Source organism: Micropterus salmoides, unplaced genomic scaffold, assembly GCF_014851395.1.
Source record: "Micropterus salmoides isolate LMB-PRFRI ecotype aquatic unplaced genomic scaffold, ASM1485139v1 Ms_hic_scaffold_17, whole genome shotgun sequence".
NCBI classification, from domain to species: domain Eukaryota; kingdom Metazoa; phylum Chordata; class Actinopteri; order Centrarchiformes; family Centrarchidae; genus Micropterus; species Micropterus salmoides.
Genome location: NW_024040817.1, coordinates 25118191 through 25143847, shown reverse-complemented (window position 1 = coordinate 25143847; position 25657 = coordinate 25118191). Strand labels below are relative to the sequence as shown.

At 41.4% G+C, this 25657-nt stretch overlaps 1 protein-coding gene across 2 annotated transcripts; it reads right to left on the bottom strand.

Annotated features, from left to right (window-relative positions):
• Positions 1-5369: 5369 nt before the first annotated feature.
• On the bottom strand, positions 5370-19147 carry LOC119906972 (trafficking kinesin-binding protein 1-like). Of its 2 annotated transcripts, none has more exons than XM_038724457.1 (17): positions 18971-19147; positions 17973-18049; positions 17478-17594; positions 16860-16960; positions 16512-16617; positions 16170-16248; positions 15897-16027; positions 15719-15793; positions 15470-15607; positions 15313-15389; positions 13912-14160; positions 12638-12915; positions 11038-11156; positions 10365-10572; positions 10134-10239; positions 9364-9489; positions 5370-9152 (listed from the first exon to the last, which is right to left on the bottom strand). In XM_038724457.1, the coding sequence occupies exons 1-17, from the start codon at positions 19050-19052 to the stop codon at positions 8567-8569; spliced, it is 2655 nt and encodes an 884-aa protein (XP_038580385.1). In that variant the 5' UTR covers positions 19053-19147; the 3' UTR covers positions 5370-8566. The 2 variants fall into 2 exon arrangements, with proteins under 2 accessions (XP_038580385.1, XP_038580384.1); XM_038724456.1 differs by having other exon boundaries at positions 12638-12918; positions 18971-19142.
• Positions 19148-25657: the final 6510 nt, after the last annotated feature.

Below are 25657 nucleotides of genomic sequence, written 5' to 3'. Positions count from 1 at the left end.
CCTCTGTGCATATGAATTCTTCCAATACAATGCATGCTGATTAAACTGGACCTATTAACTGTCAGTGGGTGCATTCATACAGGATTACATGTGGCACCTCGTTAATGCTGCAAACATACTACAACGTCAGATTATTATGCTTCTTTCATGTAGTATTATAAGGTTATTATCCCCAAAATATCACTAATACTACTAATACTCATAACATATGCATAAGCACACACACAGCTGCTAAAGTCATTTTGCTGATAGTTTATGAGGGCAAGAGCCTTCTGAAAAAAAGGATTCAAAATCCTCCCTAAATCCTATAATCCTTGATTTTGTTTCAAATTTGATCAAAACTTATATTTTATGTCCCAAAATCAATCTCATACTGCCTGTTCGATTGGACAAAAATTCCTCCCATTTCATTTTTTCCTTTTCCTTGCTTCTTCTCTCCAGCGACACAAGAATGGTTTTGACACTGAATGCACAGAGGATGTAGTTGCAGTCTATTACGTGCTGTGAAAACAGTCCACAATTTCTTACCAGTCATCCTATTGACTATAACATGTAACTCCCTCTGTTTGGAACGAGATGGATCAGAAATTATCACCCCTGTGTGTAAAAGGAATTTATTTTCATCTCTTTTTACAATGTAGACACAGTTTTTGAATTGTGTTGCCACATTTAAGGTCAGCACTATGTACTTAAACATAAGATCAGTTATTTCTGAATATTTGAAAGCCACTTCTGGACTATGGCCCTCCAGATATTTCGAACATATCATTTAAGGGACTATGAGTATTTAAATGGAAACCTGTTTGTGAGGTAGGTGGGTTGTTTTCATTCTGGTCTAGATGTCTTCTCTTAAGTTGGTAGCACTGTTGTGTATGAAGCATTTCTCCTTTTTGGGATGTTATTTGTTTTGCTTTATATTCGAACTGATAAAATAGTTTTAAAACAAATTATGAAACTCACTGTCTAATATGGGCTTTGTACATATCGCCATGAAAGATAAGTCTGCCTGCAGCTCCATGAGTAAAGATTCTCCCATGGGACCTGTCATCCACTTCTTGTACATTGCCAGGTTGATTTTCTTAAATATTAAATGTTACAAGTTACGAAGTAAATGTATTAAAATAATCTCACTGCTGTTCAAATAGAAATGAATAGAGATGTGTTACATTTCATAATCTAGGCAACATATTTTACATCACACAAACACAACTGACCAGTACCAAAGGCCAGTGACTTCGCCTGATGCAAAACGATGAAAGTAAATATTCTGCACATTAGGAAAAAAATGCCTGCCCATGGTGGATTATGGGTAATGATGGCTGGTTTTTGAGTATGATGAATGTAATGGGAGAGATGTCTGATGCTGAGAAAAAGGGTCAGTGTGAAGCCGCACAAAGGAGATGAAAGTCAGCGAATGCATCATTCAGGAAGAGGGCCAGGGAATGTTTGAGAATGTCTTCAAAAGAACGGGAAGATCATTATGAGCTTTAACGTCTGTCTTAAATATTGAAGCTGTTTGAAGCGTTTGGAGAAACTGATATCGATTGAATTATTAACGTGGGCTCAAAATAAATTCTAATAATTGCTTTTGGCTCCACTAGAGAGACAATAACAGCCCAGCCCGTTTTGGTGTTATGAAGAAATGCTGTGTATTGAGAAAATTTTTAATTAAACTTCTTCAGGCAAGGGCAGAAGAAGGGATTTGATGATGTGGTATTGACACTTCTAGTTTGAACGTCACTTGAGGGTTTTCTTTTTATTATGATAATCATGAAAACAACAACTCTGACAAAAGCCAGCAGACAGGCTGCTAGGTTCGACCTGTAGGAGGTATTAGTAAGGGCAAGAGGAGGAATCCGCTGTGGTGGTGAATTGTGAGGAAGCAGCCCATTATGCCGCTCCTGGTCTTGTGTGTTAAGTGAAAGATGTGTCCGTGTGAGTGAGAGGTGTAGAAAGGGATCGATGAACAAAGCTGGCTCGGTGAATAATTCAGAGAAGGGGTTTTGGGTGCCTTGGGGGATAGAGAGGGTTTGCTGTGTGTGTGTATATGTTTGTGTGTGTTGGGCATTGAAGCCACTGGCTTGAACTGAGGTCGCACTTGAATCAGAAATTTACAGACTTGGGATTCTGAGAGTGCCATGGGAATTGACTCAAAGTTTCTGTTTAAAGAGCTGAGGTAAAAAATTCAGAGTAAAAGGCTCTGAAAAGGTTTAAAGGCTTCAGTGGGACTGCCAGGAAATGTCTCGACTGTGTGTTTGTGTGTGTGTGTGTGTATATATATAACATCAGATGTGTGTGTGGATGTAGGTCTTTGCTAGGAGTGCCAATGATGCCAAAAAGGTCAAAAGGTGAATGCACGCTTCAGCTACAATGCCTTACACAAAGTGATTCGAGCACTCGTAGATGCATAAGTGCTCTGGTTTTGTGTGCTAGTGGGCAAAGCCACAAGCTCATGAAAGGAACATGAGCTCCAAGAGTGTGGCTGTAATGAAGATCCAGCAACAGTGATGAGCAGATGGCCCTAGCTCTTCCAGGACCATCTATGAAACTGGCTCGATGTACTGGCTTTCATTCTCTGTCCTGTCTGTCTCCAAAATTTCCATTCTTTAACTTCAGATCAGCTTTAGTCAATTCAAAGGCATTTTCCTGGCATCTACAACAGAAGAACTTATGGTAAAAGCAGGGAAGGAGAGCTCCTGTCTGTCTGATGCTCTGGACTGTGCTTCAAAACCCTGTTATTCCAAGCTTGCATAATATAGATTCTTCTACATAAAGCAGCAAATGTTTCAAATATGTAGGAAACATAACTACACATTAAAACTTAACGAAATATTAATATATTTTGGGAAATGTGCTTATTAGCTTTCTTGCCAAAGGTTAGATGAGAAGATACCCCTCTTATTTTTGTAAATGAGTAAATATGAAGTTTAGCTTAGCACAAAGACTGGAAATAGGGGGAAATCGCTTACTAGCACCTCTACCAGCACATCAGAATCAGAATGAGGTTTATTACCAAGTACATCTGGACTATGTCTAGGCTATAGCCACATATATATTAAAGCTGAAGCTGATCTTCAATATATTTGGTCAGAAACCCTCCCCCAAACTAATAAACTTCCAGATATGAAAAGGACAAGATAAATCCCAACAACCTGAGTCAGTTTTAACCTGATGATGAACATGATTTGCTAATAAGCACTAAACACATGGTACAGCTGAGGCTGATTGGAATATTTTGCAGGTACATGGTCATCGTCATTGTGAAGGAATCATTTATGGATACTATGACACAGGTTTCCCCAGGTCATGATAGGGTGAATTGCTTTGCTAAAGTAAGCCAAAGGTGACAGCCAGGGCCTCTCCAAATCTCTCTCCTCTCCTCTCTGCTCTCCTCTCTGTTTGTCGACTGACTGGCACAGCTGAGTTGATAGTGATGCACTGTTGTGTTGCACAACATGTCTTGATTTGAACAAATAACCAATTGACCCTTTGCTAAGCCACGCCCCGAATACACAGCTGGCCAATCACAGCGCAGTATAGGACTTGCTCTAACTGAGGTCCTACACTTTCATGGCTGCGCTCCATTGACTCTAATGCAAAAATAGCCGTTTGAGTCAGTTTGACAGCCTGAATACAACCTTCAAATGTATAATGCAACGGCTGTCTGCTTCTTTCTGAGATCGCTTTTTCCAACAAATATGACAATATTTCTCCGGGGATTGCAGTAATAGACAGTGGCAGCGCCGACAGTTTGTTGGACTTAGCAACAGTAACTAACATTGTAACATTGGTTTGTGGACTGCCGTTTTGAAGCCTTGAGCTTGGCCGATAGGACGCTGCCATGTTGAGTTTTTGCAACCAGCGGCACTGGACGTGACCACATTTACAATGTACAATCCTTAGTCAAATTCCTCGTATGTGTACACATACTTGGCCAATAAAGCTGATTCTGATTTGGACGAGACGGTGGATCTAACTTGCTTAGCTAGGTGGATCTGTAATTCACGTTAACTGTCATTTTAACAGGGTTGACATCTTTGTCTAGCAAAAAACAGGCTTAAAACTAAATGTACTCACCAGGGAACGTTAACATCCAACTCCTAATAAGCTTTTTCAACGGCGCTGGTTAAATTTACACAGTGCTGAGGGTACGAGTCGCCTCTAGCCTGATTGACAGGTCTACATGGTAACGACTTGTCAATCACAGATAATTCTGCCCTGAAGCATACTCTGCTTTATGGTCTATTTTCCTCTACATGGGACCATAATTTACTAAATGAATATCATGTTGTATTGAAGAAGACATGAAACTAGCAACTGAGACCATAAACACATTAGGAAAGAGTTTACTGAGGTAATAAATCAGCTGAGAAGTAGGGTCATTTTACCATTATTTCTAATGGAGCCAGACTTCTTTTCACAACCAGAAGAGTTGCCCCCTGCTGGCTGTTCAATAGAATGCAGGTTTAAGGGACTTCCGCATTGGCTTTGTGTCTCAGACAGGGAAGCTTGCCGCTTGGTAAGCTGTTGTATTCTGGCACTGTATCTCCTCTCTATGTTAACTTCTTCATCACACCTGAACCTGGCTCACAATGATTCTTCAACAATCATAAGCATTGGCCAAATTAAAATTTTGACCATATGGTGGTGTTAGAAGAAAAGTCAGAGGATCCCCAAAGTTATTACAGTTCATCCTGAGAGACATGAATGTCTCGTCAACTCCGACATTCTATATAATATATTGATTTAATATTGTTGAATAACATCTAGTTTGACATCAATTTTAATGAACACATTTGGAACATTATGGGTAGTGTTGATGAGGGTACTTAAACTCATCTAATAGGGCTGTGGGGATACATCAGACAAAAAAGCATGAGAACGCACAAGTCATTTCTTCACTCACAAGAGGATACAGCATGGTCCACCAGTATTTGGATTTCCTCTTTCAGCTCAGGAGGCTGTTGATTTGATGTTTCGATATATAACATTAGAGAGTTAGATTTAATTTCTTCTAATTATGCTCCCCCCTTAGCTGCCAGAGTTGTATTTTTGGCTTAATGCTCACCTCTTGTTAACCCTGTGGCTAAAGAGGTTTCATAAGCATCCCTCACAGCACAAGAGATACAGATGGTGAATGGGTACTAGATTATGAATGCCCAATGTGGTCAGACCCAATCTAGGCTTCTTTAAATATTGACTATTTTCTGGGCTTAGTTATTCGTGAGCACCATCTGCTGGAGGAGGATAAATGATGATTTCCTGTCTGGGACTCTTGTTTTCAGGATTGTAAAGTCTTGAATGAGTCACAATTTCATGTAAGGGAAAGGGCATCACACACAGGGGAAAATCATAGGATGAAGTTAAGGTTTGATTACTGAATTTTTATTTTGGAAAAAACCCTCATTACATGCTCACCCTAATACTTACAGTGATGTGTGGTTCTTGGTTATGCACTACACATAACGATCCCTTTATAAACATGTCAATTCAGACAATTTAGTGACAATGAACAGTATATACAGTGAGCACATCATTTTTATGTGTTTAAATTCATAGGATTTTTTAAATAAAGAAACACAACTGTAACAATGGCTGTGACAGCTCTTTCACACCCTTAATCCAACACATGAAGAACATATATCATCAAAAACAGATGGTTGAGGCACTATATTGCTTAATTTCTCCAAAAGCTTCCGAACATGACGGCTGATTAGCAACATCCCTCTTTCCATTGTCTTTGTGAGCTGCAAGCCGCATGTATTGATCCCTCCAGTTCCGTGGAAGCACCATCAACTTCCCTCTCTAATGGCCTATTAGGAAACTAAACCAAAGTATCTTTAATACTGACATAAAATCTATTCAATGACTTGTTGTGTATTATCAGACACACACCTAATCACTTCAGGAGGGATTCAGTTAGGGGTAAGACTGGAGGAATAGAGTGAGGACGAGGATAGCATATTTTCCTATAGCCTATTTGGTGTGTATTTTTTAAAATCATTTTTAAAAGGTGGAATTTAATCCAATAATATAGAAAAAGAAGAAAGGCATGGTGTGATGCTACACAGACTACAAATACCAACTAGTGGGATGGCAGATTTAACAGAGTGCACCTGTGTATGTCTGGCTGTGAGTGGGATTTGGTGGATGTGTTTCAATAAAAGGAAAGAGTGGGAGTACTACATCTAGCCAGCAGAGTCGGTCTCCAAAGCAGGGCTGTGTGTGGACAGCAGTGGGTGGATTTTTACCAGACAGATATCTAATAGCTCTCTTACAGGAGATATGGCTTATAACCCTGTAAAGCCTGAACCATCAAACAATTGCCAGAAAATTCTTTTTTTTTATATGGAGTGGTTATTATACCTAATGCCAAATAATATTTTGTGAATATCTCTTTGCATGTATGTATCATATTTGAAACATTCAGAATTTATTTCAATGTTTTGCCCACATCATGTTTTTTTAAAATAACAAAAAACATGCAGAACACAACATGTTTTGAACCTTTTATCATCATCAGCCTCATAATCTTCCCCTAACTGCTCTTGTCACTTGAACTGCAGTTCATAATCAGGGTATCTTTAATGCTGTAGTTTTTTGCCATTTAAAAAATACAAACCAAACACAAATTACTGTATTCTCTGAATTGGTAAATTATTATTTAAAATCAATGACCAAAAGACAGTTATGACTGTAGGTCACCGATTGACAACCTCCATTTTGGCTGTCTCAGTTGAAAGACCTATGGTGGACGAATTTCAGCCCCCTGGTGGATTATCCGTGCATTACATGTATCTGATTGTGTACATAAGGTTTTTGGGAGAAAAAAAGTATCACACTTATGATGTATAGGTCTCTAAAACTCATGTATCATATATGACACACTTGGCGTTACAGGGTTAATGGGTCAGTTTGCCCAGTTACATAAAATTGAATTACATAAAATTGGTTTTATGTGCCCAGATTTTTAGATATCTGTCAAAACTACCAAAACTAACAAAGAGTCTATAGTGGCTCTGTGGGGGGGGGTGCTTTGAGCTAAATGCTGAGATCAGCATGCTAACAACATGCTCACAATGACAATGAACATGCCAGTTGTTTAGCTGGTACATGTTCACCATGTTAGTTAAGCGTGTGAGCATGCCAAGATTCGCTTATTATTAGTAAACTCAAAGTACAGCAGAGGATGATGGGAAAGTTTTTAGTTTTTGAGGGTATTTGAAAGTTTTGGACAAATTAAAATTCTGACCTAATGGCCCAAGAGGAAAAGTCATCAAAGTTATTAAAATTCATCGTAAAAGGGGACATTAAATGTCAGTATCTAATTTAATGTCAATTAAAGTCAGAAAAGACTGAAACAGGGGAAACAGCTAACTTGGCTCTTTCCAAAGTTAAAAAACCTACCTACCAGCACCTAACCTTTCCCCCTAGGTGTATAGTGGACTCAACAATATGACACTGCATGTTAAGTATATTGCAAATATTCCTTATACTGCATATTGTGAATTTTTGCACATATCTTGGAGAATATTTTATATATTTTGTACATTCCTGCATAAAGTGTACAGCTCCATTTCTTGACTTTGCAGTACCTTTTTTTTTTTTTTTTTACTTTTTATTTATTTATTTATTTTTTCTGTTTATTGATATGCACCAATTTACCAAGGCAAATTCCTTGCATGTGAAAATATACTTGGCAATAAACCTGATTCTGATTCTAAAAATGTGTACAAATATGTGGTTTCAGGGAGGAGTTGCTGTAACTATTTCTGGACAAACAACTGCTGCACACAGTGACTGCCAGGAGTAGATAAACTGTTGCCAAGAAATAGCTGCAACACGTAACTTCAGCTGTAGCCACAATTTGGTTATGCTAAGCTAGGTGTCATATTTAAAGCTAGGGCAGGCAACGTTGGAGAAACTAGCAAGAGACAGCTAGATTTTATATTAGAGCATTTGATGGATTGATTGTTGTCGAGATGAAAAGAGAATTTTAACAAAAAAGCTTACTCCAGCTTTAACAGACAAACATGAGTGGTGTTATAAATCTTCTCTTCAAACTCCTGGAAAGAAAGAAAAAAATTTCCTAGAATGATTAACTTTAATCGGTAGAAAGTAATTCTAATGAAAACGGTTTATAGTGAGGTCTGTGGATTATCCAGAGTAACAGGGACACTTTCTGGAAAGACAACTTAAAGTTTTTAAATGTAATTGTTCAGTGTTGTGAAAAAAAAATGACCTTTCATTGGAGTTTCAAACCTTTGAGGCATTTGAGAGAGATCTCATAATATGGGCGCATAAAACCAAAGATATCTGCATGACTACAATCCAGAGAAGTTTTTTGGATTTTGGGGGAACCGACCCTTTAAGTGTCACCACCTAAAAGAACTACAGAGTGGATAGTGTCCACGTGGACACAGTAGTGATTAGAAACTGGTCAGCAGTGCCACAATGTACAGTATGAACAGAGTCAGTGTTTGGGCTCCAGGTGACTGCTCCACAGCCAGTCCTTGGCCCTGCCTGGCTCCTACTTGGCTACACTAACGGCCAGCAGCAGTCCAGACTACTCCTGGGGCCCCGGGGCTTTCATGGCCATGCTGGCCCCAACCATGGCTGGATAACTCCGGTTCCTCCTCATTCCATCGGGCCCAAAAGGAGAGCCAGACCTGCGCAGCCCTCCCAGAGGCCCCAGGATAGGGCTGGGACTCACTGCTCTGCCCCCTGGAGCTCCAGCCACACCCAGACGCTTCACCTTGTCAAGCAGGTTGAGGTTGTGGACGGTCACGCTAACGTCTGTCTGACTTTCGCAATCCCTCCCTCTCTGCCGTCCCCTCATCCTCCCTGTCACTTCCTTCAGAATGGAACGGGCCGGTTTGGAGGCCAGGAAGTTGTCGTAGGAAGGGCTCTTGAAGTCGAAGCCCGCGGAGGTTGGTACGGCTGAAGCTCCCTCTCCTGTGGGCGAGTTGGGAGGGGTAGAGGGTCGGGGGTCAGGCGCTCGGTTAGGGGCGATGGAGGTGCTGAATAAGACTCCTCCGTTGCCCAGACCGGGATCCAGGCCCTGGCTCTGGTGATACATCGCTGCTGAAATCCCTCTCTCCTGGAGAAGGCGCACTAACCCCAGGGAGGTGCTGGTTGTGCGTGTTGCGTCTCTGCACAAACATGGGAAACAAATGAGAGTCAACATCATACTGACTTGAAGCTCAAAAAATGTATGTTTACTTACTAGAAGCAAGTTAACTTAAAGGTCTTGTTTTGAGGAAACTTTGACAAACTCAGTGAATGGTTTTATAAAAGTGACTAGGAAATAATCTGCTAACTCATTAACAAAGAAACAAGTTTTGTTTCGATTTGGAATCTTGCCTGAGGTTGGTTGAGGATTCGGACGGCCTGAGACTGAGCCTGCGGGGTGTGCAGGGTGTAGCTGCAGGAGTGCCCAACAAAGTGCTGGTCATCACACAGGAGGACGACGCTGGGACTGGGTTAAGACTGGAAAGAAAGCCAGCAAGACAAAAGAACAAAGAGAATTAGAAACACTGAAGAGATTCTTCTTCTTGCTGCTTTCAAAAACTTAAATCTCACTTCTGTGATATCTCATCATTGTATTAACTGACATTTGCTGTGCACAGGGGATGTTGTTTCTTCTAACCATAAGTACCTGCATGTATTATTAAGCACCCTCCTGCTGTCTAGCAGACAGTGGACACAATCCCCCCTCAGTGACTGCTGTTTGGATCTTATTTCTCCTGTGGGATTTAGTCAAATACCGACTGAGTGCACATTTAGCACACTGTAGGATTCACATTAAGCAGCATCAAATGTTTATGTTAATTTGTAGTGTTATCACAATATATAAAATGTAAAACAATACTAATTTTAATAGCTTTTTAAAAGCACATACATACATATACAGTAAGAGAGAGGAAATTGTGCATCCTTAGGAGCCCAACACATCACAGTTCCTATAAAAGCACATTATTTCATAAGGATTTTAGTAATAAGGCATATGTTAGGGGTGCTTTTAACTTTGCAGCTTTGATTATGATTAAATTCTGGCAGATCAACGAGAAACATTTAGGCAGTCAAGAGGAAGGGCCACAAAAAGCAGCCCCACACTCCTTAATGTTGCTTACCTTGGTGTGACCCGCGTCTGCTCATCAGTTGGGTGGAGGATCCGACAGGTTGTGAAGGTGTAGGTCGAGCTGGTGTGGGCCATGCATTTGCCTGGGTAGTATGCAGCTGCAAGTCACAATGACAGTCGATGAAGAAACTCATTTTGATACACTGCAGGCGTTCCAAACAGGTTCAGCAATGTAAAGGTTTACATTACATGTAGAAAGTTTAAATGTACAGTATGGCCTCACCCAGGACGTCGGTGTTGCTGAGATGTGGCGATGGGGATGGAGAGGGTGGAGAAGGTAGAGCAATGCTGGGTGGAGGCTGTCCTACGGTGGTGTCACCGGTGATGGAGGTGGAGGGCACAGCTGGTGAGGCAGAGGCCGAGGAGGTGGGCAGATTCTGGAAGTATTGCTCCCCTGGGTCTTCCTCCTCAAAGCCACCCCATGGATATACCTGTGGACAAGAGCAATCACGGTGTTGATACTATTTCTTATTGTAATACAAACATTTATTAGGAGTAGGTTAAGGGGTACTTTGCAAGTAGTAAGTCAAGTCGTGTCATACAAGGTTTTTGTTATGTATCACTTCCCTCTAAATATCAAGAATGAAATTAATTATACAGAAACTATCCAAGCAAAGTTCTGAGTTGTTTTGGTCAGTGTGTATTTTAATCAGCGTCGTCTTCTCCCACTGAACTTACTGAGAAGAGAAATAGTAGAAAGGGATATGGACGGCTACTTTGCTGTACATCACTATACTCTGGTTTTACAAGCACATAAGTGGGGTTTGATTCCCTCTATAGCAAAAGAGAACTAAGAATCCCAATTTTATTTGAGCAATAAAAAAGTTGTATAATGACTAACACTATGTCTCGTAATAAATCCAACACATCCCCCCCCAACATACACACACACACACCTGCTCCAGCTCTAGTTCCAGGGGCCTGTAGCCCTTTGGCACGACTCCAGGCCTAGCGTCCAGAATCACACCGAGGTGAGGCTGCGCTAACTGCTGCCAGTGATGAAGGGTGGCAGAGCCTAGTGGAGAGAAACAGACAGAACTGCGATGTACTCAGTATTTTATTACAAATAAACGCTTGGATAATTTATGATAATACTGTGTTTGTAACTGGTTCTTTTATCGTCACCAGACATGCAATGCTTCTGATGTGTAGTTGTCCTGAAAAGACCTGTTAGCACTTGTCCTATGGTTTCAGTGAAAAGACTTAATAGGCTTTACTTTGTTAATTCACCAGTTATTCATCAACTATAACACATGTGTAGTAATTGGCTTTATGATATTAGTGCAGGGATAAATAAACAGCTACTCTATGGTAATAAAGTAAAAATCATATAAATATCGCATATAGTACCAGCACATGGACATGCAGTTTATGTGATGAAAGAATGACAGGTAATCAAAGGTATACATTTAAGATACTACTTGGTGTGTCTAATAAGCATACCCATGAATAAAACCAGTGAAGAGATATGTGACTAAGCCTCAGTGATCAGGATGACAAACAAAGATGGCAAGAATACAGAGACACCACAAAGTGATGAAGAGCAGAGGAATGACATGAAAATGAAATGGAGGAGCAATCAGAATGAGAAAACGTTTTTATTAGTCAGCCACATGAATTTGAAACAGAGACGGCAAAGAAGTGAAAGAATAAACAAACAAAAAAAACAGTGGAATCCATAAATAAATAATTATAAAAACGCACATAAATACAGAACAGTACATATAAGAAATGAGAAGGTGTAAATAAAAATAAACAAACGTATGTAAACAGAAGCAATGGCAAGGTTTCGGTGTGAGATAAATGAAGTATGAAATATTACCACCAGAGGGCAGCGCAGGCCAACAGCAGCCAAATCAACACTGAATCACAAGGGGAATAATAAAATGCTGCTGTGACTCTCCCTGGGTTCAAAGGTGTACAATACACTTCTAGCCACCACCCAATCAGTGATGTCCAATCAGGTGCTCTCCATCAGCACCAGCTGTGACATCATTTAATCACAGGCCTTTATACCAAAGGGATCAATTAAAGAACAGCAGCAAATGATTTGGATGTATAGCAAAATCCTCTTTCTTCCTCTGTTTGATCACAAGTCTAGATCTGTCTACCACCATCCCCTCGGCTGTGTGTCGTAATAGCTATGTGGAGATGCGAAACTGCCTGACTTGTGACGGTGCATCAGAGACCAGAAAGAGTTGAAGAGCATTAGGGACGGAGGTCTCCCTTTCCTCTCTTCTGCTCCCTTTATCTTCCCACTACCAGCTCGGTCTCTGGCCCACCGCCTTCCTCTCTCCCTCTCTATTGCAGCTCCAGTCTTCCTTGCCCATCCCCAAACTCTTCCCCTCTCCCCCTCGAGTGTCCGCCCATGCTGGCTCTCCCCTTCGGTCACCTGGCCCCGCTTGCTCCCTGTCTGTGCCCCGACCCCTTGGTGTTGGTCGCTTTCCCACTTCCTCCCTGCCTTGCAGCTCATCCCACGCTGCCTTTCTCCCTCACCTTCAAGGGGTTTGACGATCTGGAGCTTGTCAGGGAGGTAGGGTCCTCGTGAAGCCCAAATATGGAGGTTCCCAAGGGACATAATGCTTTCCGAGGGAGTCATCACACTCTCCTGGTCCAGGGCATTATGTAGACTTCCATGTCCTCCGCGTCTCCGATCCCTCTCCTCTTCAAAGAAGCGTCGCTCGCTGAGGTTGTTTTGTCGACGCAGAGACAGGCGGCGCAGGGCGAGCCGCAGGTCTTCAGCTCCGCTGGCCTTCTTCTCTCGGCCCTCTGTGCTGCTGTCAGAGCAGAGAGGAAGAAAGTTTTTCAATGAATGAATCTTGAGAAAATAGTGACAATTGGTTGTAGCACATGTTATATAAACTGCACTACTGACATTTGACGAATCCTCAAGCCTCAACTCAAGAAACAGTTAAAAAAGGTTCACTCTTTGATTCATGCAGATGACAAAAAAATGCCCTCAAGCTCAACTTTTCCTCCTGATTTGTATTTTTTTACTCAGACAAACCAATAATAGCATACTAGAAAATAGTAACAAAGGTTATGTAATTTGAGACATAACAATAATAATAAGGAATGTTTACAGTCCGAGAGAAAGGCTCACTTTATCTCACAGTGCTTCAAGTATTGGACATGACCAGACCATATGATACAAGCCAATTCTATTAATTCTCACTGGGGTGAAATATATCCTGTGTACCACTTTATAGTTAATCAGCTTAATTTTCACTGATTTAGAGACTTTCTGAAGACTTTTCCAAATTGTATCAAAGGTCAACCCCAGGTCTCTCTCCAAACTGCCTTGAAGTACACTTCATATGTGCGCCTGGGAGCTGTTCAACAATTTGTAAATCTTCGTAGTAATCATTTCTTTCTCCCTAATAATTTTTTGCAGATCACCTTCTAATTTTGACATTTTGGATACACTCACCGTCTGTCCCAAAAAGCTAGACAGCTGCACCCATATCTGCATATAGCTCAAGTATTTGTCCTGTAAACTATAGTATACAGTATTTGCCTTAGATTTCCAAATAAGATTTCTTAAAGGCTTGCAACCCCGTGTAAACCTGTAGTTATCACTCAGGGGGATATCCGGCGAGTTGTTAGACTTTAAACTAACAAGGGATTCAAATATTTTAATATTTCACAAGAAAACTTAATCAGGGTGTTCTCTATTATTTTCTTTTTTAACGGTTGAATACCACAAACCTTTTAGGTACTCTCAACTTCCTCTCTTATTAGTTATAGCCTACAAGCCCCCTCCTCCTCACCTATCCTGATTGGATGCGGTCTCCATCAGGATGCTCTGTGTTCGGTTGTCAAGAGCGATACTGTCTCCGCTGATGTCACCTCCGTACATGCTGGAGTGAGGTGTGGAGAGGCCGCTGGACTGGGGAGACGTACGAGCTGACAGAGACTGGTTGGAGCCCGGGATGTTGGAGTTGGTTGGAGTCAGAGAACGCTGACGGACTGTCTGGTTGACATTCTTAACCGTCTCAAACACACGTTTCCGATGGCTTCTGCACACAACCAAACACAAGAGTATTAGCCCATATAGTCTGCAGAATGTGTGGTGCAAGTGTTTGATTTCTGTGCAAATTTAAATAAAAAATTATTATTAGAGATTTTTCTTGGGGGCTGAGCTGCTTTGTAGGGAAGCACCAAAAATTCTGTGACTATGTAACACATTCTGGGTTAGTCAGTTAGCCTGACTGACTCTCCACATGCAAACTATCAACACTATCCTGTAGCTCTCTGGATAAAATGGTAGGCTACATTAGCTACCGTGGTGGCCCTTACAATCAACAGTGGCGTGACTGCAGAAGTTATTGACATTTTCCATTTTTCAATTCTCCAATTCCTCTAAAGTCAGCTAACCAGAACAAGGTTTTGGCTGAACCCTCTCAGCCAGTGAGATTACGTTTTGTTAGTGCAACTAGCCATTTCTCTACATTTGCATTTACTGATTTTAACGTTTGCTTTTTGTCAAATGTTTAAGCTCTTGACACTAAATGAAAGTACAGGGAGTGTAAAATTTAAAGAAGATAAGAGTCGACAGCATGCTAGCAGTTCTAACACTTTCAATGACAACGTTAGCATACTGATGTTTAGTAGGAATAGGCCTATACTGTGTGCCATCTTAGTTTAGTGTGTTTAGTATTTCACTTGATAATTAAAACTCTGACCAAGTTATTAGGTAAATCACTAATTACCGATTAGTTATAGGTAATTTATCCATGAATATAACCTTGAATATCCATTTTATGGCAAACCATCCAATAGTTGTCCAGATATTTCAGATAAAACTAAACGTCAACCTTGTGGTGGCACTAGGGGGAAAGTCAGAGGTTCACTAAAGTCAGTAGGATTCTTCCTCTGGGGACAATGAATGTTTTAGTAATCAAAGAGGTGGTCCGACCTTGCTGTGTGAAAACATTGTGGTAATCTGTATAAAATTCAACAGATATTATAAAAGTCCAGTCTATCAAAAAACAAATTTTGTGAATGTCTGTTTTTCTGGAATACAAGCAACTTTCCCAAAATATCACATACAGTAGTTTAAGTGTTAAATGTCAAGTTAAATGTCAAAGTCAAGTTTATTTAAAATGCAAAATCACAATAACATGGTCCCAATACACTTTACAATATAAAATACAGAAGTCCATACATACTTCTGTTCTTCACAATCGGGGTCATCCAGACTCAACTCCTTCCTCATTGTCCCCTCAATCTCAGCAGCCAGAGAGTCCTACAACACAAAAACTCATGAAGGAATGGAAGATGATCGTGTACACACACTCAGACACACACACACACACACTCCCTCACCATTGGGTACAGTCCCAGGGGATGGTAGCGTCGAGGGGCTCCTGCAGGGTAGTTCCTGTTCCTCAGGTTCTTCAGTTCCTCCTGAGCTTCATGCAGCATCTCTATACACTCTGAATACTTCTCCTCCAACTCCTGGAGCTGTTGATTGTTGACATTAAAATTAACTTTTGGAATTAAAGTCAACCAGTCTGGTATCAGCTTGACAAGTAAGGAAATGTGGTCTAGATAGTGCACTGATGTGAACGTTACCTCTGCTGTAAGCTGCCTTTGGGCATCTTTAGCTGCCACCAGGTGTTGAGAAAGCTCCTCATTCTCCACCGCATACTAGAGACACACATGCAGTTTTTGAATGAGCAAAACAAACAGAGCATAATAACAGTCATCTCTGAGTTAAAATGGATTCATGTATGTGTCTGTGTGTTCTCACAGATTTGGCTTTCTTTTGCAGATCTACTATCTGAGAGAGGAGGTGTGTGATCTCTTCCTGCTGTCGGGATGCATCTTCAGTCTTGCGAGCCAATTCCTCCGCTATGGCAGAGATTTGGAGACTGGACAACCCTGACAGGACCGAGAGGGAAAGTTTGTTTCAGCGTGAGAGAAGACATGTCTTGGAGACTCAACAGAGGGCTGAAGCTCTGATTCAGTCAGAATTAAGTTTAGACATGCACACAAAGAGAAACATAGAAATGGAGAGACTTACTGAGTTCTTTCACACAGTCATTTACAAGCTGCTGCTCCTTTTCCTCATATGTTTCAGTCTCTGACTTCAGATGGTTAGCCTGCAAAAAGACGTCCATGATTAAACAATATATTCCCAGCATGTTCAGTTTCTTACATAGTGTGTGTGTGTTTGGCTGTGTGTGGGCTATCTGCTCTTGCCTTGAAAAGGTTCTCTGATCGAAAGCTTGCTAATTAAGAGTTTTTTTGCAAATATTTGTGTGCAGATGCTTTTTAAAAATGAGTTTATAGCTATACAGCTCCAGCAGCTCAGCTATGTCTACCTCGTGAGCGGTGTTTCTTTCTCTGTTGTATGTTGATATACCTCTGAGCGGAGCGACAGGTTCTCTTCCTCCAGATCTTTGAGTTTCCTCTGGAGCGTGTCCCTAACGAAGCCTCCTGTAGCTGTTTCCACTTTACTTTTCTTATCCCTTTGGACAGATAAACACAGAGCGAGCCTGAAACTCCCAACTCACAGCTAGAAGGTCATCTCTTGCTTGTTGTTTTCAATACTCTAATATATAGGAATCAATGTTAAACTCGTATGCTATGTGTGTAGCATTTTTGCTTGCTTTTGCGATGTGGCATCCCCAAAACATACAAATTCTAAATGATTAGATCAACTTTTTAGAGATAGAAAGAAAGATAATGATTATAAAGAAAGGGTGCTAACGTTGGGGGGCTGCCGGTCTCATCCTCACTCTCCTCAGTTGCATTGGTATAAAACTGTAGCAGCTCATCCTTCAGGTTCAGCTCATGGTGCAGCTGGGCCACCTGGAAGAGGACCGATAATGTCAACTGCTTGTGCATGTTTCTACATAAATGTGTGCATTATACTGTATGTATGTGGTGTGGATGTGCTAATACAATCTGGTTGATCTTCAAGCAAATATAAAATGACAGCTGTGTGAGATGACACCAGGCACGACAAAACAAAGCTTAAAAGTTGGAAATAGTAGTGTGACAAAACAAAAACACAACTCAAGGTCCACTCACTAGCTTTTTACTTATTTACTAGCTCAGAGAACCATAATACTTCATCAGCATTTGCTCAACTGTCATGGAGACTGTTAACTTTATGGATGTTGTGCAAGCTCCACCCACCGCAGAAGACGCTAAGATACAATTGAAAGCCACAAAATAAGTTAGTAAGTGGACAGTGAGTTGAGATTGTTTTGTCAAATTGTAAAATAGCTCATCTAAATAATCAGATTGAATAATGTTATGAGTTAGTGCCTAACTGAGGTGTATCTACGTGTGTGTGTGTGTGTGTGTGTGTGTGTGAGCAGACCTCCTCTGTGACTTGTGCCACTTGTTCCTCCAGATAGTCATTCTGCTGGGTCAGAGTTCTGTTTTTCTTCAGAAGCGACTGGCCAATTCTTGCCGCTAACTCCAAATCTCTCTCTTTCTATTGGTTGGGTCGCAGGAAGCAAAGAAAATGAGAAGTAAAGCATCAATACCACAAAAATCCCACAATACAACATTTTTAAACTACATTTGTTCTTGTTGCTGTCCTGCGGGGGTGGAGTTCAGCCGCTGTTGGTAAATTTAGAGGCAGAATTCACTCACTGCTTTCTATATTTTGCTGTTTGTTTGATCACTTTCTGTTTAAGGGTTTATCCACAACTATTCACACCACATATATTATTACATTTGGCCAAAAAGGGCAAATCAGTGCAGCACCCTCTCTGCTGCAGCCTCACTTTGTGATTTCTACTAATTAAAAATCCTTCCTAGTGCAGCTTTGTATTGCGCTGACAGAGCAGACAAAAATAGACCGCCTCACCTCCTCCAACAGACGTGTGACAGCATCTATGTCATTGTAGGTCTTCGTCATCTGGCCCACTCTGTCTGCACATAGCACTGTAACATAAAACACGCAAACGGAGACGCTAGCAAGCATGTGCAGAGCTACATTCACTTTGAGGAAAAAAAAAACCCTGGATGAAAGCAGTGGGACCTTTCTGTTGCAAAGGACCCCTCATCTTTTCATCACTTCTGGTGTGATAGGTGGACAACGGCACGCACACACAGCCACATTATGTAACATAGAGAGTTCAAAAAGGCATCCTCTCAAGTTGGTGGGAGGGTCATGTTTAGGTTGTACCCGTTTCAGTTTGTGTATGAAAGAGCAGGGCAGAGGAATTGTTTTCCATGGCACACTGTGGTTGGCTCTGTAGCCCTGAGGTAAAAGCTCTTATTGACTTCAGAGCTCTAATCAATAACATGCTGTACAAAGTTATTGAATACGTTATGTTTAAGCTCTGTAATCTTGTTAGAATTAAAACCAGCACAAAATAATTTTGTTTTTGCTCCATTAAAGCCCATTTGGGTTTCTCCTTTGAAAATAAAGAGAGCTAACAGCATTCAAACTAAAATTCAATCACATTAACGGACTATGGGGATTTGTGTGTGCGTGCGTGAGTGCGTGCTCGACAGCTGATATGTTAAAGCAGAGCAAATTCAAAGTCATAAAGCTTCAGGAAATCCCTCTTAATGAGAAGAAGAAAAAAGACAAGCTCAAGTGTAAGACCACTAACCAAGAAACACTCAAAAAATTTGAAATGCTGTTTTTGTTTTTGCTAGAAATCAGAGGAAATAATGTAATCTGTTGCAGTCATAATACAAACTGTAACAGGGAAATGTCAAGCCATAAAAATCAGCTTCTACTTTAGTCTACTGTGCATGAAAATCCAATTAAAAGGTACTGGAAAGAAAGAGATGCCACCATTAAACTGATCACATATTAAATGTTTTTTTCTGTATTTTCGACATGTACTTTACCTTTCTTGTCCTCCTTATAGTACCAGTCATCCAGCTCACATTCCTCCCTCGCTAATCCCTCCATCCTGCTCTCACTGTCCATCTCTTCCCTGAGCTCCACAATGAGCGACAAGCACAAACAGCAACCGGTTCAAACACTGATCCATTCACTTTCCCTCTCTCACTCCTACTGCTCAGCTACAATATAACAGGCCCAGAGACTGAATTACCCTCCGCCCACGTGGACGCCCCTGTTTGTAAGTGCGAGGTAGACGGAGAGATGAGAGAGAGCGCACATCCGTTTTGGAAAGGCTCTACAGCTGCTGAGTTGGAGATGAAACGGAAGTAGAAGTTGCGTCATGATTTAGGGGCTGCAGAGTGGAAGAAAGAGCCAATCAGAGATGGCGGGCTGCAGAGTGGACTCTCCTCTTAGTTTATAAGGGCGGACAGAACTCCCACGCCTCTCTCCTTTTCGCCTTTCTTTCATTCCTCTCTTTCCTCTCTCTGATGCTATGTGCAAGGCCGCTGAACATCTATCTTCCTCCAGCAACTGTTGCCATGGCAACCCTCATCCACAAACAAACCCCTGCCACACGCAGAGACGTAAACACTAGCTCTTTACCATTTATCATGCTGCAGACAGAACCCCCCCCCCCCCCCCCGCACACACACACACACACACACACACACATACGTTGTGCTTCAGCCTCGTGACTTTTGTTTGGCTCAATAACAGAATACAATCATCTAACCTTACAAGACAACAATGCTAATACTAATACTACAAAGCACTGAGTAGACAAGCTCATTGACCAACTCAACTGAAAGACCTACAAAGGGCTTTTAATACATAGTAGACATTCTGATTAAATAAAGAAACATTAAACACAACACACATATAATCAATATCTAGATTAAAACCACACAAAAGTCTGGAGCATAGCATCTGAATGGTTTAGTGTTTGGGCACCAACTTGTGGAGGGAGGCTACAATCTCAGTTTTATTAAAACAGGGAAAGGACAAACTAGACTTTAGATAACGGTGAGAAAGCTTATGTCATTTGAAAAAAGACACATGGATAACGGCTTAGATTAGAAAAACTCTTATTAAATTGTATTCATCTAAATTAATCTGGACAGATTAACATATAGTTACTGATGTAGAGAGGGCTTTTGACTCAGCTAGGTGGAGCTTTCATTATAACGTCCTAGAACAATTTGCAATTTCCTGTTTATAAGAGAAAGCCTCTGCAGACAGTGTGTCCCCTCACTCCACAAGCCCCTTCACCCTATTCACAGAGCCTCTGTGCCAGTATATTAGGCATAGCACTGATATGGCAGGAGGAAAGCAAAACAAATGTTTTATTACAAGACAATGCATTACAAGACTTGTGTGTCTGTGTATCTGCAGTTTGAGGCTGGGTAGGGAAGGAACAGGGAAGAAATAAGAAGGCGGAAACTTTAAAGGAATCCCAATACAAGTAAAATCTAGTATTACAAAAATAATAATATTACAGAACTAGTTTACCCCCTCTTTGAACTGAATGGAGAATTTGCTCTTACTTTCTTGGTTTTAACAGCAAAAAAATGATTAACTGTAGCATCCCCAGGTGGGTAAATCCGTCATATTTGAAGCCCCACATTCCCACACCGGTCCCAGAGATTAAATCCCACAAGCTTAATCTCCAGTCTCCCTCCTCGTCTACTTCTACTACATTTCCACTGAATTTGAAACAAAAGAACTAAAAGGTTCCCGCAGGCTTTACCACTGGCATCAGCAGCACAGGAAACGGACAGATACTGCATAGAATCATTTCATTGCGGTTAACTGTGCTCTAGCCAGACTTACAGAAGTATTTGAGGGTCTCTTCGATCTGCTCAGTGGTCAGGTCGAACCTGGCCTCTGGTGCAACGAGGGGAGTGTGCAGCCAGTCATCGTGATCGTAGCCATAGACGGTGTCAGCCCGCAACCGGTACACCGGCAGCTGCTCCTCTAGAAGACTGATGATCTCAAACTCTGGCAGGTCAGTACTGTTGCACACATCTGAGCATCACAGAGAGGACAGGGAGGGAGGAAAGTGAATGTGCTGCTGCCTGGTGGTGCCTGATTATTTGAACCAATAACTGTACAAATTTCCTTAATTAGAGTTTATAAACTGATGGAACAAAAAACTAAACACATTTGACATTAGACTAAAGAAGTGTTGCATGTCGTTGCATGTGTTACATATTGCTGTTGTCATGTGCAAACTATGTAGCTATGTTTGGAGATTTGAAGTTGAACCTAACATGCACACACGTATACCTGTGATGGTCTCGGCGTCCCTGCAGTCGGGCGCCGCCAGGTGTGTGTCAAGCTGTCTGGACTCGCCCTCGCTCACATACTGCTCCTCCTGGGTGTGCAACCGGTCGGGCTCGGGGTCCGGGTCTGGGTCCAGGTCTGGGGCCGGGGGCAGGGAGGGGGCCGGGGAGGCCAGCTTGGCTCACCTCTCACTGATGGAGAGAAACAGAGGCCATGGGCCTCTGGAGCTGGAGCTCCACCGGGTTAGACAGCAAGCTGGAGAGGAGAGACAGGGGTTGGGGGGGAGAAGCAGAGACCTTTAAAGAGCCATACGAACTTGTGTTTGAGTAAGTCCACACTAATCAATGTGCCTCGCTCTTTCCCTACAGAGTCTTTAACTTCAAGTGCTGCTGCTGAGTCTGCACTGTGCTGCCTGCCAACAAGCTGCATAAATCTATCTATCTAGCAGAGCCTATCCACTGCAGACACCACTCTTCATCTGTCGGGAAAGGAATAACAAGGCAGACGGTGGATAAGAGCAACTCTTGATAATAGCGTGATATAATGAGAGTGCACTGCTTAATTGATCCATGTGCGGGAAATTCTGTTTTTTTGTTCTGCCCTTACACGAGTTCATACGGCAGGTAAAACTACTGGACTGTGAGGGGTTTAGTGTTTCAAGGCCACAGCAGTGAGAATAGATGCCAACATGGTTAAAGGAGAAGCTCTTGAATCACTAGCCAACACTGCAAACCCACATTTCCTGACCTTCCTGTCACCCTTCCTCAGAGCACAGACTACTGAAGTAACATGGTATGACCAGAGTTTGATCCTGGGCCCCCTATCTTAAGTAAATACAGCGGTGTTCAGAGCGACCTTGCAGCTCTCTATCTTTATTCTGCAGGACTCAGTGTGTCACTGGCTCATTGCAGATACACAGTCAGTAAACACACCACAGTTTTTGATGCTGACATTCACCTCTGTGTCAGATCAAACAGATAGTGATGCTACCAGCGGAAAAGAATATAAATAGAAACAGAGAATTAGTGTGTGTGCATCTTTGTGTTTGTGTGTCCTCTGCAGACAGTTGCACGGATAGGTGATCGTCTCTGTACTTGTATTAGATAACAGACTCCTGGTGATGGATCAGCGCATCTGACATGACTGATCTTCTATGACTGACAAGCACATGCATGACCACACCAACAGATGAAGGTGGCCAGACACTTCAGCACATCCTCTCTTCTCTGTATAGCAGCACCACAACCTTGGGGTGTCTTTCCCATTGCGGCAGCCTATATGCTGTGTTCACTCTCTCTTGGGCTATGGTGCACTCCAAAATTAACAATCCTAACCAACTCATCTATGCATGTCAACTTGTAAAAACTCCTCCTCATACGGTCTTCAAAAAAGGTACTGTTAGTAAAGTCAAACAATAAGATGTTTAATAGGCTATCTCTGTAAAAACATACCCCAAGGATAGTGAAAATACCTCATGTTTTTTTCTGAATTATAGTAGGGAATATAACACTGAGGAGAGAGAAACCTAAAATCAGTGTTCTTTTAAATAACCAAAAGAAAAGCAGTTACATTACAATTATATGTTTTTGAATGCACTTGTGCTAGGCCCAACATCTCACTGGATGTCATACAGTGAAAACTGTCGCCTGCAGTGAATGCTGCTGCCGCCACTATCCCAGTAAAATAGGCCAGGGTTCATTCATGCATGTGGCATGAACAACGTTTTTTGAATGCTGTCTGAGGGTGTGGCTTTATCTACATCAGCAGGTCGCGTCACGGATGCGGATCTGGGTTTGCATAAATCGTGTCCTTACAGTAACACATTAAGTATCCAAACATGATCAGCTGACCTTATGATACATATGCCATCGCCACTGAAACGATCTATTTATGAAAGCAGCCCCGGTAAAGAGCCCTACTCACTCTCAGTAGTGACTGATCCAATGTGTTCTCTTTGTCAAAAATCCAAAAGGGGGGCAGTTAAATAATCCTGAAGAGAGGAAACCGGCAGATAGCCTATTGATGAATGTCACTCGGATGAGCAGGTCTCGCCGGACGTGTCGTTGTGATATCTCTCTGTTCTGGACTCTCTTTACAGCGCCGACAGCTCTGGATGATCAAGGTCACATTAGGTTGGTTTCCAAAGTCGCTCTTGACCCGGTCCACTCCTCCTTCCCTTCAGCCATCTCCCTCTGCCTCTCGTCTGTCTCTCACTCTCCCTGGAGCCTCCCTCAACACTGTGAAGCTAGCCAGCAGGAGGATGATAAGACTACTGGTGACCGCCTTCAAAGTAAAATCAGCAACTGGCGAACAGATTGTAAAGCAAAAACAAAGGTGGGCATTTATCTTGAGATATCTGCTCAAAATTAAAATATAAAATCTTATGTTTTCCTTTTTCAATTCCCTTACTATGGCAGATATTCTTTGCCATAATGGCTTTATTTTTATATTATTTGTTGTGGAAATTTAGAATGTACTTTAGTGCTTTTAATTTGAAGGCAATATTTTTATTTTCCTGGCGCCCACATCCTGGCGTACTCTATCTGACTTGACAGTTTTCCTCCCTGCTGTCATCCAGACACCCAAACCAGCACCCAACCCGATCTGGATCGAGCATCAGTGACGTCACGAGCCCCAACAGGAAGGAGACAGGCTCCGAAACTAGCGTTTATAACAACATAGGTACTAACAAGTCATATATTTTGAATGCATCACATATCAACATACAGACATTATTCCCCGGCTATTTAAGATTAGCATTATTAGTTTCACCCATATACTGTATGAAAATAGACTTTTGAACAATGACAAACAAAGATTTTACCAATTCCCATGAATCTGCAGTGATTGCCTCCCACCTGACCAGCTACAATGGAGAGAGAGGAGTCATTGTTTTGCAGAGAATAACTAGGCAGGGCTGAGTAGGCTATTCTTCATCCCCCCTACTGTGGACCTGAGAAATATTTTTTTCCGCAAAGCACAACACAGGCCTAACTCCAATATAAAATTAAACTACAGGATATTTGTATACTGCCACTATGTTACCATGGTTCTGCATAGTGAGTTTAATGCTACTTTCTTGTATTATTCTTTGGTCTTGATAATCTATTTATGACCTATGTTTTCCCTGCTTTAACTCTTTCAAAACAAAACAGCCCTGTGCTTCATGCTACACTTCTATACATTATAGTGAGTGCTATCAGGTGACTAGCATTAGGCCTCTCTTAAGAAGCCAGACATTTTAGTAACGGTGTTGTCAGGGTTTTTATTGTATGGCCTGTGTCCAGTGTATTCCATCACAGCACATCGATGCTGTATGCACTCAGCCACCACCTACCAAGGTTACTAAAGAGAGACATAGTCATAGTTAAATAATTAATTAAATAATTCTTATATTGCTATTTCCTGGTCCATTTACCCCAACTGTGCATGTTACATTTAATGTATAACCATTTAGTCGTATAGTCAGTTCAGGTACATTTTATTTATATAGCCCCAAATAAAGTTAACAATACACATTTTGTGGAATGGTTTAATGTAACTAAGTGCATCTCAAGTAGTGAACTTAAGTACAGATTTGATGTACTTGTACTTTACTTGGCTGTTTCCATTAATGCTACTTTATACTTGTACTCCACTACATTCTGGAGCCAAATATTGTACTTTTTACCACATCACATGTATTTGATAACTCTAGTTACCTAGCAGATTCAGATTGTTAGTAACAACAACTACTACATTATGATATAGGCTATTGTTATAGATTAAGCAACCCAGCAGTACAAAAAGTAATAAAAACTAGTGTCACCTTTACCAGCTGCAACGGTGGTGATGCTACACATTAATGCATCACTAATTATAATCCAGTAATATACTAGACATTTTTATCAAATGAGGCATTTTACATAATGAGTACTCTTACGTTTTGTACTTTATATTTTGATACTAATACTTGTGTACTTTTACATAAGATTTTAAATGCATTGCATGAGAATTTGTACACTGTGGTATTACTACTTTTAGTCAAGTTAAAGATCAGGATATTTCTTCCACCACTGATACCCCATCAGAAAACTATATTTCATCAGGTCCATTTGTGGGTGTCTTGAATATAGGCCTACGCCTATAACAGGTAGTGTCAGCCTGCAGAGTATGGCAGAAGAAACACACACCTATCAACCATATCACATTTTGACTGTACAAGACCTATAATATCAAGAACCACAAATACAGTATGTTTCATTGAGCAGACAGACTGGGGTCTGAGGAGGTCTCACTGTAAACCTCACTGTGATTCAGTCTTTCAACAGCAGGTGCCAGCAGAGGGCCTCTGAGCACATCATACACGGTGGTTGGTCCACATATATGGCAGAGGCGTTTGTGTTGTATATAGGTTACGACACAAA